General features: G+C 44.9%; 1 protein-coding gene across 1 annotated transcript in view; it reads right to left on the bottom strand.

The window, feature by feature from the left end:
- Positions 1–15,069, bottom strand: part of SPEF2 (sperm flagellar and cilia associated 2) — a 1,083,747-nt gene that overhangs the window by 169,449 nt on the left and 899,229 nt on the right. Inside the window, exon 30 of the mRNA XM_085631001.1 lies at positions 13,774–13,956. Coding sequence (XP_085487127.1) covers positions 13,774–13,956 — 183 coding nt within the window. The remainder of the gene's footprint in view (positions 1–13,773; positions 13,957–15,069) is intronic.

Genomic DNA, 15,069 nt, shown 5'->3' with positions numbered 1-15,069 from the left:
GACTGTAATTTTTTTTTCTCCTTTTTATTCTAGTGAAAGCTTTTGATTCCTGTTTGCAGTTTCAGCAGTGGTTGTTCTGCAGTTTTTCGTATTTGCATTTTTATGGTAAGAAAAACATTTTTGTTGTATTTACTGCAAAAGAGTATTATTGTCATGCATGAATGAATTTTCTTGTTAGTGGTGTCATAATGGCAGCATATTTAGTTAGTGGTTTGAGCATGAAATTCTTTGCGATGTTTTGCATTGTCTTATGTGTAATTTTCTTTTCTTTTTAGTGGGATATTCTTGATCCTTATTGTGTCTGTGCAGAGTAGGTGGTGGTGAGGCTGGCTGCTTCTGGCAAGTTAGTAGTATAGTGTTGGGGTATATAGGTCTTTGTGATAAAGCTACATTTTGTTCATTTCTTTTTTTACAAAGGGTTTGTTGTTGTTGACTTGTTTGACAAGTTACCTTTATTTGTAAGCATTATGACTAATCGTAGAATTACTGCTCAGCAGGTGGTTGGTATGCTTCCTGAATCTTCCTCTGAGCAGGATTATGAGACTGACAGTGCGTCTGAGGGAGAGGAGGGAGGGGAAGTGAGTTTTCTCTCCACATGGAATCATCGGATGATGAAGATACTCTCAGTGCGGATGAAGCTACTCTCAGTGCAGATGAAGTGCCTGTTTTAGAGGAGGACACTGATGTGCCGATGGTGCAAGAGGTATCTGGATTGTAGCCTGAGGCTGCTAGGCTTCCTACTGGAAGTGCTGGACTCTGCGTTGATCCAAACATGGTGCAGCCAGTGCTGCCTGCCTTTAGTGGTGATGCAGGGTGTAGAGTGGATTGTGAAATATTTTTGCCTACACAGCTTTTCAGTTGTTCATGGATCATGTATTTTTGGGTGAGATTGTAGAGCAGACTAATTTGTATGCTGAACAGTTTTTGAGGGACAGCAGTGCCAGATTTAGTCCCCGCTCTAGAGCTACCCGGTGGACTCCCACAAATCTGGATGAGATGAAGAAGTTTTTGGGTTTGACTTCTTGGATGGGCTTGATAAGGAAGCCATCCCTGGCTTCATATTGGTCTACCAGTCCCTTGATGGCAACGGCCATATTTCCTGCAATTATGAGTCATGATAGGTATTTACTTTTGCTTCGGATGCTGCATTTTGTTGATAATGCTTTGGCGTTGCCAAGAGATAACTCTGACTGTGACCGTCTTTTTAAGATTCGGTCTGTTCTTGATCACTTTGTAGATCGATTTTCAGTGATGTATACTCCAGGCAAAGAAATATCTGTTGATGAGTCTTTGGTCCTGTTCAAGGGCCGTTTGGTTTTTAGGCAGTACATTCCTAGCAAGAGGGTATGTTATGGAATTAAGATGTATATGTTGTCCGAGAGTAGAACAAGATATGTCTTTAATTTCCGGGTGTACACTGGTAGGGATTCCACTATTGACCCCCCTGGTTGTCCGTCCACTTTTGGAGTTTCAGAACAAATTGTGTGGGATCTTGCTAGAGGACTGTTTAACAATGGTCACCATGTGTACCTTGATAACTTCTACACTGCAGTGCAATTGTTTAAGGAATTGTTCAAAGTGGACACTTTTGCTTGTGGCGCAATCCGCTCTAACCGTAAAGGTTACCCAAAAGAGCTTGTTTGCAAAAAGCTTCAGAGGGGACAGTGCAGTGCCTTGTGAAGTGAGGAACTGCTAGCTGTGAAATGTGTGGACAGGAGGGATGTGTACATGCTGACTACCATTCATGATGAGAGTACGTCACCTGTGACTGTTTGGGGTCAGCTTGGTGAAGTGTGCAAACCTGTGTGCATTGTAGACTACAATGAGCACATGGGTGGTGTCGATTGAGTAGATCAGAGGTTGGAACCTTACACTGCTATTCGTAAGGCTTACATTTGGTATAAGAAGTTGGCCATCCATCTCTTCAATTTAGCAACTTTCAATGCGTTTGTTGTGTACAAGGAGTGTTCTCCTGCATCAAAGATGACTTTTGTTCAGTTTCAGGAGTCTGTGATAGGCAGCCTTGCTGTTGTGGAACAGGCAAGTGTTCCTAGAGTAGGAGTGGTGGAGGAAGTGGCTAGATTGAAAGATCGCCACTTTCCTGATTTAATTCCACCCACGCCCCAAAAAACAATCCCTGTAAGAGATGTAGAGTCTGCTTGCGAAGAGGTGTGCGGAAGGAGAGTCGTATGCATTATGCTGATTGTCCTTCTAATCCTGGGCTGTGTGTGCCCTCATGTTTCAGATTGTATCACACTCAAAAGACTTTTTGAGAGCAACCGTGAGTCTAATAGTGTACTGCATGGTCTGTATGGTTTCATATAGTTGTTCAGTTATCGCGCTTGGCAAATGAATGAAGTCTTTAGTTACTGATGTTGTTTTTGTAGTTATAGTTTTGTATCTAGTTGCAATTGGTTTGTGTTTTCTTTCTTGTTTAAAAAAAATGTATGACGTGTGCATGGACTGGCACTTGGCTGGCGGTGTGCGTGGACTGGCGCTTGGCTGGCGGTGAGTGGACTGGCGCTTGGATGGCTGTGTGCGTGGACTGGCGCTTGGCTGGTGGTGTGCGTGGATTGGCGTTTGGCTGGCATGTGCGTGGACTGGCGTTTGGCTGGCGGTGTGCGTGGACTGGTGCTTGGCTGGCGGTGCGCGTGGACTGGTGCTTGGCTGGCGGTGTGCGTGGACTGGTGCTTGGCTGGTGGTGTGCGTGGACTGGCGCTTGGCTGGCGGTGTGCGTGGACTGGCGACTGGCTGGCAGTGTGCATGGACTGGCGCTTGGCTGGCGGTGTGCGTGGACTGGCACTTGGCTGGCGATATGTGAGTAGTGACTTGGTGCTGGTCACTACACACACTGGTAGCTAAACGCCACTCCATGCAATCCGTGAGCTGGTGTGGTTGCTGTGTCAGGAATGTGGGCATGCGAAAGTGATGGGCCCTTGAATGGCACTGTCTGCTGGTGTGAGTGTTGTAATGTGCTGGGCCCACGACTGTCGGTGTAAATGATTTTGTATGAGTCACACATGGCCTGTAAAGAGGTTGGTGCCTTGTCGTGGCTTTACAGCTCACGACCTGTGAGTCAATGGTTCAGTTTCTCATCCTTTCAATTATTAACAGTGCATTTCATTTTTGTGAAATCTCTGGTTAATACAACTATAAACTGAACTCTCACTCACCTTCATGCCAAATCCAACCAGTATGTATGTGTGCTTGAGGAATAGGTGGTTGTGCAAAAATATTTGTCTTTTCTGTTTTTCTCAAGCAGGGTGTACCTTGCCCCTTTTTGTCAAAGTAGGAATGTGTTGGTTTCGTGCTTGGTGGTGTGAATGGCCTTGTGTGTATCACGTATGAAAGGTGTGTGAATGGCCTGTAAAGTGGTTGGTGCCTTGTCGTGGCTTTACAGCTCATGAGCTACGAGTCACTGCTTCAGTTTTTTGTCATTTCAATTATTGACAGTGCATTTCATTTTTGTGAAATGTCTTGTTAATACATTTTTTTATACTGAACCATCACTCGCCCTCGTGCCAAATCCACCCAGTATATGTGTGTGCTTGAGGAATCGATGGCTGTGCAGTAATCTTTGTCTTTTTTGTCTCTCTGCCAAGGTGTACATTTCATCTAAGAAAAACCTACCAACTGTAGATATTGTTGGAAACTAAACACCCATGGGAGTACATGGTGATGTCTCTCTTGTGGATCCCAACAAGTTATCTTACCCACAATGTCTTGCAAACCTCATAATGTGACTGTCACATTTTCCTTGCATTATTATGCCCAAATTTTCACGCTGCAGAAAGTAACAAATTTCCAATCCCCCAGCATTTCTCCAAGTATCCCAATAGAAATGGTACCTCACTTGTGTGGGTGGGCCAAGTACTCGCAGCAGGGAAGGGTCCAAAACCTATTGAGGCAACATCAAAATGACCTATCGCAAACCAACTTGGTTTTGCAAGAGGGGTCCCATTTGTTTCTGGCCCGGGGCTCGGCGGCCATCAAGGGAAACCTACCAAACCAACAGATTTCTGGAAACTAGGCGCCCGGGGGAGTCCAGCGAGGTATGGCTTGCGTGGGTCCCCCAACATTCTCCTACCCAGAATCCCCTGCAAACCTCAAATTTCGTTGAAAAAATCACTTTTTTCTCAAATTTCTGTGTGGGAAAATTCTGGAATCTGCGTGTATCTACAAATTTCCTCCCACCCAGCATTCCCCCAGGTCTCCCAATAAAAATGGCTCCTCACTCGCGTGGGTGGGTCAAGGACCCACGACAGGCAAGGGCCCAAAACCTATTGATGCGACATCAAAATTACCTATCACAAACCAACATGGTTTTGCAAGAGAGGTCCCAAGAGATGTTGGCCCGGGGCTCAGCGGCCATCTAGGGAAACCTACCAAACCCACACATTTCTGGAAACTAGACACTCAGGGCAGTCTAGCGGGGTATGGCTTGCGTGGGTCCCCAAACATTCTCCTACCCAAACTCCTCTGAAAACCTCAGATTTTGCTGAAAAAAATCACTTTTTTCTCATATTTCTGTGTGGGAAAGTTCTGGAATCTGTGTGGTGAATCCACAAATTTCCTCCCACCCAGCATTCCCCCAGGTCTCCCGATAAAAATGGTACCTCACTTGCGTGGGTGGGTCAAGGACCCGCGACAGCCAAGGGCCCAAAACCTATCGAGGGGACATCAAAATTACCTATCACAAACCAACCTGGTTTTGCAAGGGGGGTCCCATGAGTTTTTGGCCCGGGGCTCGGCGGCCATCTAGGGAAACCTACCAAACCTACACATTTCTGGAAACTAGACACCCGGGGGAGTCCAGCGAGGTGAGGTATGGCTTGAGTGGGTTCCCCAACAGTCTCCTACCCTGAATTCCCTGCAAACCTCAAATTTAGCTGAAAAAAATCACTTTTTTCTCAAATTTCTGTGTGGGAAAGTTCTGGAATATGCGTGGATCAACAAATTTCCTCCCACCCAGCGTTCCCCCAGGTCTCATGACATCATCCTTGTGATAGAGTGGCAGACCTCCTCTCCCCCTAATATAACCTTTGATACACACATTCAAAAATAGAAACTAAAATTTTCAAAACAATGGACATACCAATACCAGTTACAACAACCTATTCAGTAATTCTAAGATCCACATACACATCCACTCATTCACCAACAGTCCTATACAGTCACTCATACATGTACTCACTCATCATATGTACTCATACACCTATACATCCTGTTACACAATGCCACTCATCCATAGAGTTACTCACACACATAGTCACTCATGCTAATAAAGAATCAAACATGCATTTACTTGCATATACAGTTATACACACACCACCACACTTACTTCTACAGAAACTTACACATACTTAGTCTTTTAAACAATCACTTATAGAAACAGATACTTATTCATACAGGAACTCTTTCAATCTCTCACTCTTACATATACTCACTTATATACACCAATAGTCACATATACTAGTTTAAAACATATGTAGGTACTCATAAAGACACTATTGAGACAGTCATTCACTCACTAACACACCTATGCACACACTCATCCACCCATACAGTCCTGCACACATGCTGTCTTCAACACACACAAATAGTGAGTCACTCATTCATGCACCTATGCACTACGTAATACCCCCAACCGAACCATACAGACACTCAGACATACTCATACTGATACTCAAAAAACCAACTAATAACCTAAATAGACACTCATGTAGCTACTCACCAACCCATGCAGCCACTTATACACAAAGTGAGAGACTGATACAGATATTAACATATTTAAACATTACTCACTAAACCATGTATTCACTAAGATACACTTAATCAGTCAGTTATACAATCAATTTTTCAAAAAACAAATAATCCATTTAGACACTTATATACCCATTTATTCTTCCATCGACCTTGAGATATACACATATAAAACATATGTAATTTTAGGAAAAACACACATTCACTGGATGATGTCATCAGTGATGTCATTTGAGATGTCATCAGTGATGTCATGAGTGATGTCACTGACCATGTCATGAGTGATGTAATATGTGACATCATCAGCAGTGCATTGCGGGCGCGCGAGTTATAGTTAGCTGAACTAACTATAACGGGGGAATTTCAATGGTTTTGTACGAGTGAAAAGTACAGCTAACTATAACGCCCCTGAAACCTATGGTTTTTTCAGTGAATTTCTAAGGTTTTTTAAATGCTAATTCCTAACTATAACGTGCCTGAAACCTATGGTTTTTTCAGTGAATTTCAAAGGTTTTTTAAATGTTAATTTCTAACTATGCCTACAGAGATAGGACATGTGAATAAAGAAGAAAAAATGCACAGAAAGAAAAAAAAGAAATGCAGAAAGAAGCAACAGAAGTCCTCAAAGACGAAGAAAAGTGCAGGAAGAAGGATAACGTGCAGAAAAAACAAACAGAAGAGCAGAAAGAAGCCTTGTTGCAAAATCATCCTGTACCCTCAACTTTTTCAGGCGGATTCTGGTGGTAACTGAGTCTGACTAACCAGTCCTAGCGCCAGTGCTATGTTAAAAGACACTCACAATACAGCGAAAACACCTACATACACTAGGGAACACTATGCGTTGGGGTTCCCCTGTGATCAGCATGACCTCCTCTGTAAGCCCCTAGTATATAATAGGGCAGGGGATTAAAACTACCTCTTAAAACGCGCCACAGGGCGTGTTTGCACACGTCACCTCAGGCCCCCTCCCCTCACTTCCCCACTGTGTAAACATGCCTTGTGGCCGTTTTAAGTTGGGAGATTAAGTCCCCTTGAATCCTGAGGGTCCCTAGGGTCCAACTAGACCACGAGGTACCTCCAGTAAGCGCCACAGAGCTGCGTTGCAGAGAGATGTAAAAAGGGGCACGGCCTAGACCACCTCAGTGGCGCTCACTGGAAGCACCTGGTGGGCTAGTTGGCCCCCAGGGTCCCTCAGGATTGAAGGGGAATTATTTCCCCATCTTAAACCGCGCCACAGGGCTTGTTTGCACACATTAAATCAGGCCCCGTCCCCTACCTTCACCACTGTGTAAACACGCCCTGTGGCCGTTTTTATTTGGGAGATTAAGTTCATTTGAATCCTGAGGGTCCCTAGGGTCCAACTAGCCCACTAGGTACCTCCAGTAAGCGCCACAGAGCTGCGTTGCAGAGAGGTGTATAAAGTGGCACGGCTTGGACCACCTCTCTGCAACGCAGCTCAGTGGCGCTTACTGGAAGCACCTGGTGGGCTAGTTAGCCCCCAGGGGCCCTCAGGATTGAAGGGGAATTATTTTCCCAACTTAAAACGCGCCATAGGGCGTGTTTGCACACGTAACCTCAGGCCCCGTCCCCTCCCTTCCCCACTGTGTAAACACGCCCTGTGGCCGTTTTTTAAGTTGGGAGATTAAGTCCCCTTGAATCCTGAGGATCCCTAGGGGCAAAATAGCCCACTAGGTACGTCCAGTAAGCGCCATTGCAGAGAGGCGTAAAAAGGGGCACGGTATGCACCAACTCTCTGCAACGCAGAGCAGTGGCGCTTACTGGAAGCACCTGGTGGGCTAGTTGGCCCCCAGGGTCCCTCAGGATCGAAAGGGAATTATTTCCCCAACCTAAAACGTGCCACAGGGCGTGTTTGCACACGTCACCTCAGGCCCCGTCCCCTCTCTTCACCACTGTGTAAACGTGCCCTGTGGCCGTTCTAAGTTGAGAGATTAAGTCCCCTTGAATCCTAAGGGTCCCTAGGGTCAAACTAGCCCACTAGGTACCTCCAGTAAGCGCCACAGAGCTGCGTTGCATAGAGGTGTAAAAAGGGGCGTGGCCTCAGAACACCTGTCTGCAACGCAGCTACCTGGCGCATACTGGAGATACCTGTTGGGCTAGTTGGCCCTCAGGGACCCTCAGTATTGAAGGGGAATTAATTCCCCAACTTACAACTGGCAAGGGGGTGCGTTTGCAGAGTGCTGCAAGGAGGGGGCGTGGCCTCCGGTGCGATGCCGGTCTTTTATTTATTTTATTTTTTTTAAGAAGGAGGGCTGTGTGGCCGCCCTTCTATTTCTAATTTACTGGCCCTGGGGACCCCATCCCCCAGGGCCTGCACCCTAATTTTTTTTTGTTGAAAAAAATAAATTTGGCCCTCCCAAGGCCCCAACCCCCGGGTCATGGCCTTTTTTTATTTTTATTCTTTAGTAGGGGGCTGCGTTGTCCCCTTCCTCAGGCCACTTATGACCCCGGGGACCCCATCCCCCGGGGCCGGCCTTTGTTTTTTATTATTTTTATTAAAAATATATTTATAGAAACACCTAGGACATGCTGGACAAACCGTATGTACCTATCACCATGACGATTTGCGTGATATTCATTAAAAGGCGACTATGCATAGAATGAATCCACATGGATTGTATTTACACCCCTAGTGAAGCTCTGACGTTTCTGACGCCCTACCGTGCCTAATCCCGGCGCCCCCGACGGTGGGTACTCTCCAAGTAGACACCCTTGTCGTTTATTTATACAAACCTGGGTAGCTATTGACGGGCACATTTAATATACACGCACACCAAGCCATTCAAAGGGGATTCAAGAAAAATTCGACCAAATTATACAAGAAACCCCCCTCACGGTTAATAAAACACACATCCACCGCCGGATGTGTAATACTTTTTATTTTACTCTCTGGAAAGGAGACGAACCTCACTTGAGAGTCACAGCGTGCTCCTGGCTGAGCCCAATGCTGTGTTACACCCACCAGTCCCCGCCGAGTGCCTCACACCTCTGTGTTGTATTCCACCAGCTAGTGCGTATGCTATGACACTCTCTAGCCCATGTGCACTGTAACACCACCCCGTGAATATGTCATGCCACACTTGCCTTCGCACAGGTTATATTGCCCCATCTAACGTGCCTTCCTCGATGCCTATGCAATAACGCACAGCGTTATGCCATACATATTACAATCTGGGATCCATATCTTTGTCACAGTGCATATGCAACGTTACACTCCCCAGCACATATTTTATATTACAACTTTAGAGACTAGTTAGGTTACACAACCCTGCCCTGTGCATATTACACTCCAAGGCGCATATCGCATAGCACGCGCTAGTGCCTGTGCTATCTCGCGCTCTTCAATGAATCTGTCATTGCGCACAATGTATTGCAAATTATTTTTCACGCCCCGGTTCATCTTATATCACACTTTTTGGTGCATAGTTTGTACCATATACTATATCTAGTTTTCATTTTCAATCGTGCTCTCAGGACTATCTTCTATATAACACTGCGTCCACCTACCCTTTTCACGGGCATTACATTTTGCGATGGGGGGTGGAGGGTCAGGTGGTGTTTCTGCCAAGTGAGCCCGGAGTCACAGTCACAAACGTCCTGTTCTTCCTGAATAAAAGTGAGATCATGCTGCATACTTGTTCATATTTTAAGTAGTTCGCACAGACACACATTTTAAAAACAATAAAGTTCCTAATACCCACCTTCTCTGAACAGTTAGCTTGCTGCCCCATCCACCTCCTCCCTATCCTCTGTTGTCTGAATCCATGTACTAGCCTCCTCCCTCCTGCCATGCATGGTCTGATGTGCTGCCACTGCCCTCCATTTAGCATGATGTACCAGTCCACTCCTCCTGCCCTCCATTGCCCAATTCTATGGCCCATCATTGACCTCCTGCTTAGCCTCTGTGCTTAGCGTGTTGCCCCTATTCTCCTTCCCCCTGCCCTCCGATGTCTTTGTGCATGCCCCTGCTCCATCCTTTTTGCCCACCATGTTCCAAGGACCTGCCACTCCTATTTACTCTGAGTGTTCTGTTGAGCTGCCACTCCCCTCTCACCTGCCTAGCATTGTCAGATGACTGTAACCTGTCCCTGCCACCTCCACCCTGCCTGTCCACATGCCATGCCCCTATCCCCTTCCTCCTGTCCTCCATGGTCCATTTTACTGCCACACCCTTCTGCCCTCCCTGGTCTGTTGTGCTGCAACTGCTCCTCCTGCCTGCCCCGCGCGGTCTGTTGTGAGGCCCCTTCCCCTGAACTCTCTTGTCTGTGCCCAGGTCCTGACCCTCCCTTCTATCCTCCATGGTCCTTTGTGCATGCCCCTGCACCCTCCTTATTGTCCATCATAGGCATTGTGCTGCCACTAACCCTCCTGCTTGCCATGCATGGTCTTCTGTGCTGCCATGGCCCCTCCCACCTTCCCTGTGTGGTCAGCTAGCTGCCCCTGAACCCCTCCCACCTTCCCTCCATGGTCTGTGTGTATGCCATCATAGTCTCATTGTTGCTCTCCATGGTGTGTCTTGTTTCTAGTGCCCATCCTGCCTGACCTCCATGGTCATCTTGCTGCTCCTGCCCTGCCCCCTTGCCCCCAGCCCTCTGTTTCCATGTGCAGACCCCTATTCCCTCCCTCCTGGCTTGTCTGTTCCATTGTAATGCCCCTGATCCGTCCCTCCTGCCCTTTATGGTCTGTTATGCTGCAGCTTTCTCTCCTGTCTATCCATTATGGTCAGCTAGCTACCATTGCCTCTTTCCCCTCTGTTCTCTGTTGTCCATGTGCATGGTCCTGTCCCCTCCCTATTGCTTTCTATGGATTGTTGTGCTGCACTCCCGTCCCGCATGCGCTGTGTGGTGTATTGTGCTGCTGCAAACCCTGATGCCTGCCCTGTAGGGTCAGTTTGGTGCACCTTTTCATGTTCCTCCTGTCCTCTGTTATCCCGGTCCATGTCCCTACCCCAATTCCTCCTGCCTACCATGATCCAATGTACCATACTTGCGAACATTTTGAACTTGGTAAGAGGGAGATTTTGAAAAAAAACTGGGGTATTGATTTTCCCCTTTGAGTTACATTGAAAAAGAGGAGATTGTAGACAGGAGACAGATCAAATAAAGCCCATTTGAGCTTAAAAACATTGGACGTTTCCTGGCTGAAACGGGTCTGTTGGCATGTATGGTTGTACTACCACTGCCTCTTCCTTCTGCCCACAATGGACTATTATATTGCCACAGCCTCTCTTGCCAGTCCTGTATTGTTGGCTTGTTGCCCCTGCCCCCATTACCATTGCCCTCCATAGTCTGTTGTGCTGCCACTGCCCTTCCTGCCTGGCCAGTGTGGTCAAATTGTTGCATCTGCACTCTCCTACCTGCCTTCAATTTTCAGAGTCCGTGCCCCTGGCCTCTGCCTCTCAACAGTATCCCAATGAACAACTAGATTGCTTACATTCTATATTTATTACAAAAGTGTGGAACGCCTGACGTCATCTTGATGTAATCAAAACTGTAATACCTAGAGTATTTCCTTTAGAAATTACATATATGAGAGGGTCTTATTTGCATCAAAATTATGGTTGGTGCTCTAAAAAACTAAAATGAGGACATCTTTTCTGAGTTTTCAGATAGCGACAAAGAACTTTTAAATTATTTGTAATCTTTATGTTTTTTTTATCCAGTTGACCACTTGATTAAATGTTGCACCTAGGGGAGAGGATGTGGTGTTACTTCCAGAGCTGCAGACTTTGCAACTGGGGAACCAGGTTGGAGTTTCTGCTTCAGCTCAACATTCTGTGATTCTGGTCAAATCACTTACTCTCCCCATGTCTACAACCAAAATGAATTTGATCTTGTGTGATGTAACCAATGCTCATGTAAAGCACTCCAATACCTGACAAGTCTGCACTATATAAAACTGCAAATACACAAAAAATAAGTGTTTTGCACACTTCTGTCATTGGGCTACATGTGGGCTACATCTGGGTGATATCTGTGCTGCATTTGGGCTCTTGTGTCTCTGGTGGCCATCTTGGGAGATTTATTTGTTATGAAGTTTCCTAATTTCCTCATTTACTGCAGTCTCCTCAGTAGGAAATGCTTTCAGTTTTTTACTTTGATTCCATCAAGAAGGTATTCAGATATGTCACACATTTGCCATAAATTCTGAATGTTAGCACTCTAGTTGCTCATTAGATCATTGTAGTAAAGCTACTGCTCACCACGGAAGTCTGCTGCTGGTATTAGAAGTGCATGTTTCAGTCTGCATATCAGAATTTTCTTTATGAAATATAAGAGGATTTGAGAAGTCACTCAAAATGTGCCCTAATTTTTCTTTCTTCAGCACTAATCATAATTTCTATGGCAAAATGAACCCCCTCATTGTGTTCCTTTTTAAATTAAATGTTTTAAGTGTTACCAGTTTATTCCAATCAAGATGGCTTCAGGTATACCATACTTTTGTCATAAGTAAGACAGTAAGCGCTCTAGTTGTTCTTAAGAACACTCTGGGACATTCTGTCATTGGGATATACTTGGGCTACATCTGGGTGATATTTGGGCTACATATGGGCTCTTTTGTCTCTGGTGGCCATCTTGGGAGAATTATTTGTTATGAAGTTGCCTAATTTCCCCATTTACTACAGTCTCCTCAGTAGGAAATACTTTCAGTATTTTACTTTGATTCCATCAAGAAGGCATTCAGATGTGTCACACATATGCCATAAATTCAGAATGTTAGCACTCTAGTTGCTTATTAGAGCACTGCAGTAAAGCTAGTGCTCACCAGGGAAGTCTGCTGCTGGTATTGAAAGTGCATGTTTCAGTCTGCATGTCAGAATTTTTTAATGAAATAGAAGAGGATTTGAGAAGTCACCCAAAATGTGCCCTAATTTTTCTTTCTGCAGCACTAATCATACTTTCTATGGAAAAATGAACCCCCTCATTTTGTTCCTTTTTAAATTAAATGTTTTAAGAGTTACCACTTTATTCAAACCAAGATGGCTTCAGGTGTGCCATACGTTTGTCATAAGTAGGACTGTTAGCGCTCTAGTTGTCCTTTAGAACACTCTGGGACGCTGCAGTAGAACACAAAGGAATCAACTGACAGTCTCTGCCCTTGTTGGATGTACATGTTTTACTGAGAATGTCAGACTTCATTCTCACATGACTGAGAAAGATAATGTGAATTTACACAAAATATGCTCTCAGTTTAGCTTATAGCTCACCTTCCAAACCTTTGTGGGAAAAACATGAGAAAATTGTTTTCTCTCAAACATGATTCATGATATCACAGCAGAAGGCTTTTCACATGGTAAAATCACCTTAGAACACATCACAATTCCTAAAATGAGTATGGTACCATCAACAAATGATTTATAATGTAACTAAAGTCTTAAAGCCTTCAATTAAATGCAATGCTTTTTAATGAGGTGCTATCATGTATATTGGTCCCGAGATGGCTGCCAACACTTCTTGGATGAAGTGCTGACAGCCAATCAGATCTCACGATGAGATGTGTGGTTAGGCTCCTCCCAGATATATATGTGATTTTACTTTTGATTTTCTCAGGAACTACTGAACGGATTTACACCATTTAGCAAAAGGCATGAGTCTGAACTGAGGACTACCTCTTTGCCAAATTTGGTGGAATTCCGTTCAGCACTTCGGGCTGTAGCTGCGTCAACAAGTCCTATGGGAAAATGCATGGGGAAAACGTGTTTTGGGACCCCCCTTTTTTCTCGGCCCCCACGTGACGAATCAGCGTGAAATTTTCAGGATAGGAGCGGACTGGAGCTGGCCAAATGTTTGGACAATTTCGTGAAGATTCATCAATGGACGCCAACGTTATTCCAAATAGAATGTTGCGGATTTCCTATGGAAAATAGGTCCTAACTATAACTACCTACTGGCGACTGCCAGTAGGTAATATATATATATACATATATACATACACACAACTATGTAATCTAAAAAAGAAGAGTGTGTTTGTGTAAATAAAGTATTACTGGACCTGGTTATATTCTTCCTCAGTAACCGTGCCTTCTCCAGTATGATCAATTTTCTTAAAATTCTCCAGGGTTTGCAGCAGCTGTTCCAGGGATGGGTATGGCCATGGCTGCATTGCTGATAATAAGAATTTCCTCCAGTCGATAAGGTCACCATGCAGTGTCAAAGCTATAGCTATATCTTGTACCTGAGATTTAAAAATAGTCATTATTTTATGAACCCATGAAAGCAAAGAGATAAACTGTTGCTGCTGCAAGGAAACAGTAATTAGTTGAAATATCACAAAATAATACTTTAGGTTGGATACTAGGTAATGTCGTCTCTGGAAACATATAATTATTTCAAAAGAACACAAAATCAATTTTACAATACACATAATTCTTATTTCATAACGATCACATTCTGGAGCTTGCAATATGCATTATTTTTAAGGTCCATCTTAATTAATCTGTATATGAACAACACAAGGTTACCAACATTACTATTGTGCCGTGATTTTGAAAGTATTTTCGGGGCCTGGATCTACAAAGCAGGGAACAGTTTTCCAGAACTCAACAACTATGTTCACCCTCAAGTAGGAAAGTCGGGACCCAGATATAGCCCTACTTGGCTGCGATCTATAACTTTACACAAGTTAGACTGAGCTCTTGCTCTGGGGTCATCATCCTCATTGGGACACTAGTTTAAAGTTTTCTCCTAAGAGGTTTCTCATCTTTGACCCCAAGTGTATGGCTCTGTATGTGATTCTAGTTCATGAGGGGTCCTTAAAACTGCAGGTTGAGCATACACACCCACTTACTATTTTTGGATCATATGCCAATCGAGAATGGTTCCCCGTTTTCCACTGAAGGACATGAATGTCCTTGTAGTTGCCACATGCGTATTTTCTTGAATCGATTACTGCCTTTGCCTCTACTTGAGGCTGCTTGTGGATCTTCCATTAGCTATGCAAGTGGGCCCAATTGTTCTCTCTTGAGTAGCCAATCCCTCTACATGTTTGCATATCACCAAATTAAGTAATCAAAGTTTGTAAAGTGCGGCTTCTCACCCGTGAGGGTCTGAAGACAATGGGGGGAGGGGGAAGGGGGGGTGCTGATCCATCTGCGTTCTGAGCCAGGTCTTGAGGTCCTTCCTGAATTGGTTCAGTGATAGAGATTGTCTGAGGTGGGTTGGCAGGGTGTTCCAGGTCTTGGAGGCGAGGTAGAAGAAAGGATCTTCCTCCGGTTCTTGTCTTGTGGATCCAATGGACAGTAGCCAGGGCCAGCTTGGTGGAGCGGAGATGTCTGGTGGTTCAGGTATG

Source organism: Triturus cristatus, chromosome 2_1 (genome assembly GCF_964204655.1).
Source record: "Triturus cristatus chromosome 2_1, aTriCri1.1, whole genome shotgun sequence".
Lineage (NCBI taxonomy): Eukaryota > Metazoa > Chordata > Amphibia > Caudata > Salamandridae > Triturus > Triturus cristatus.
Note: the sequence above shows the minus strand (reverse complement) of the source record. Positions and strands in the feature narration are given on the sequence as shown.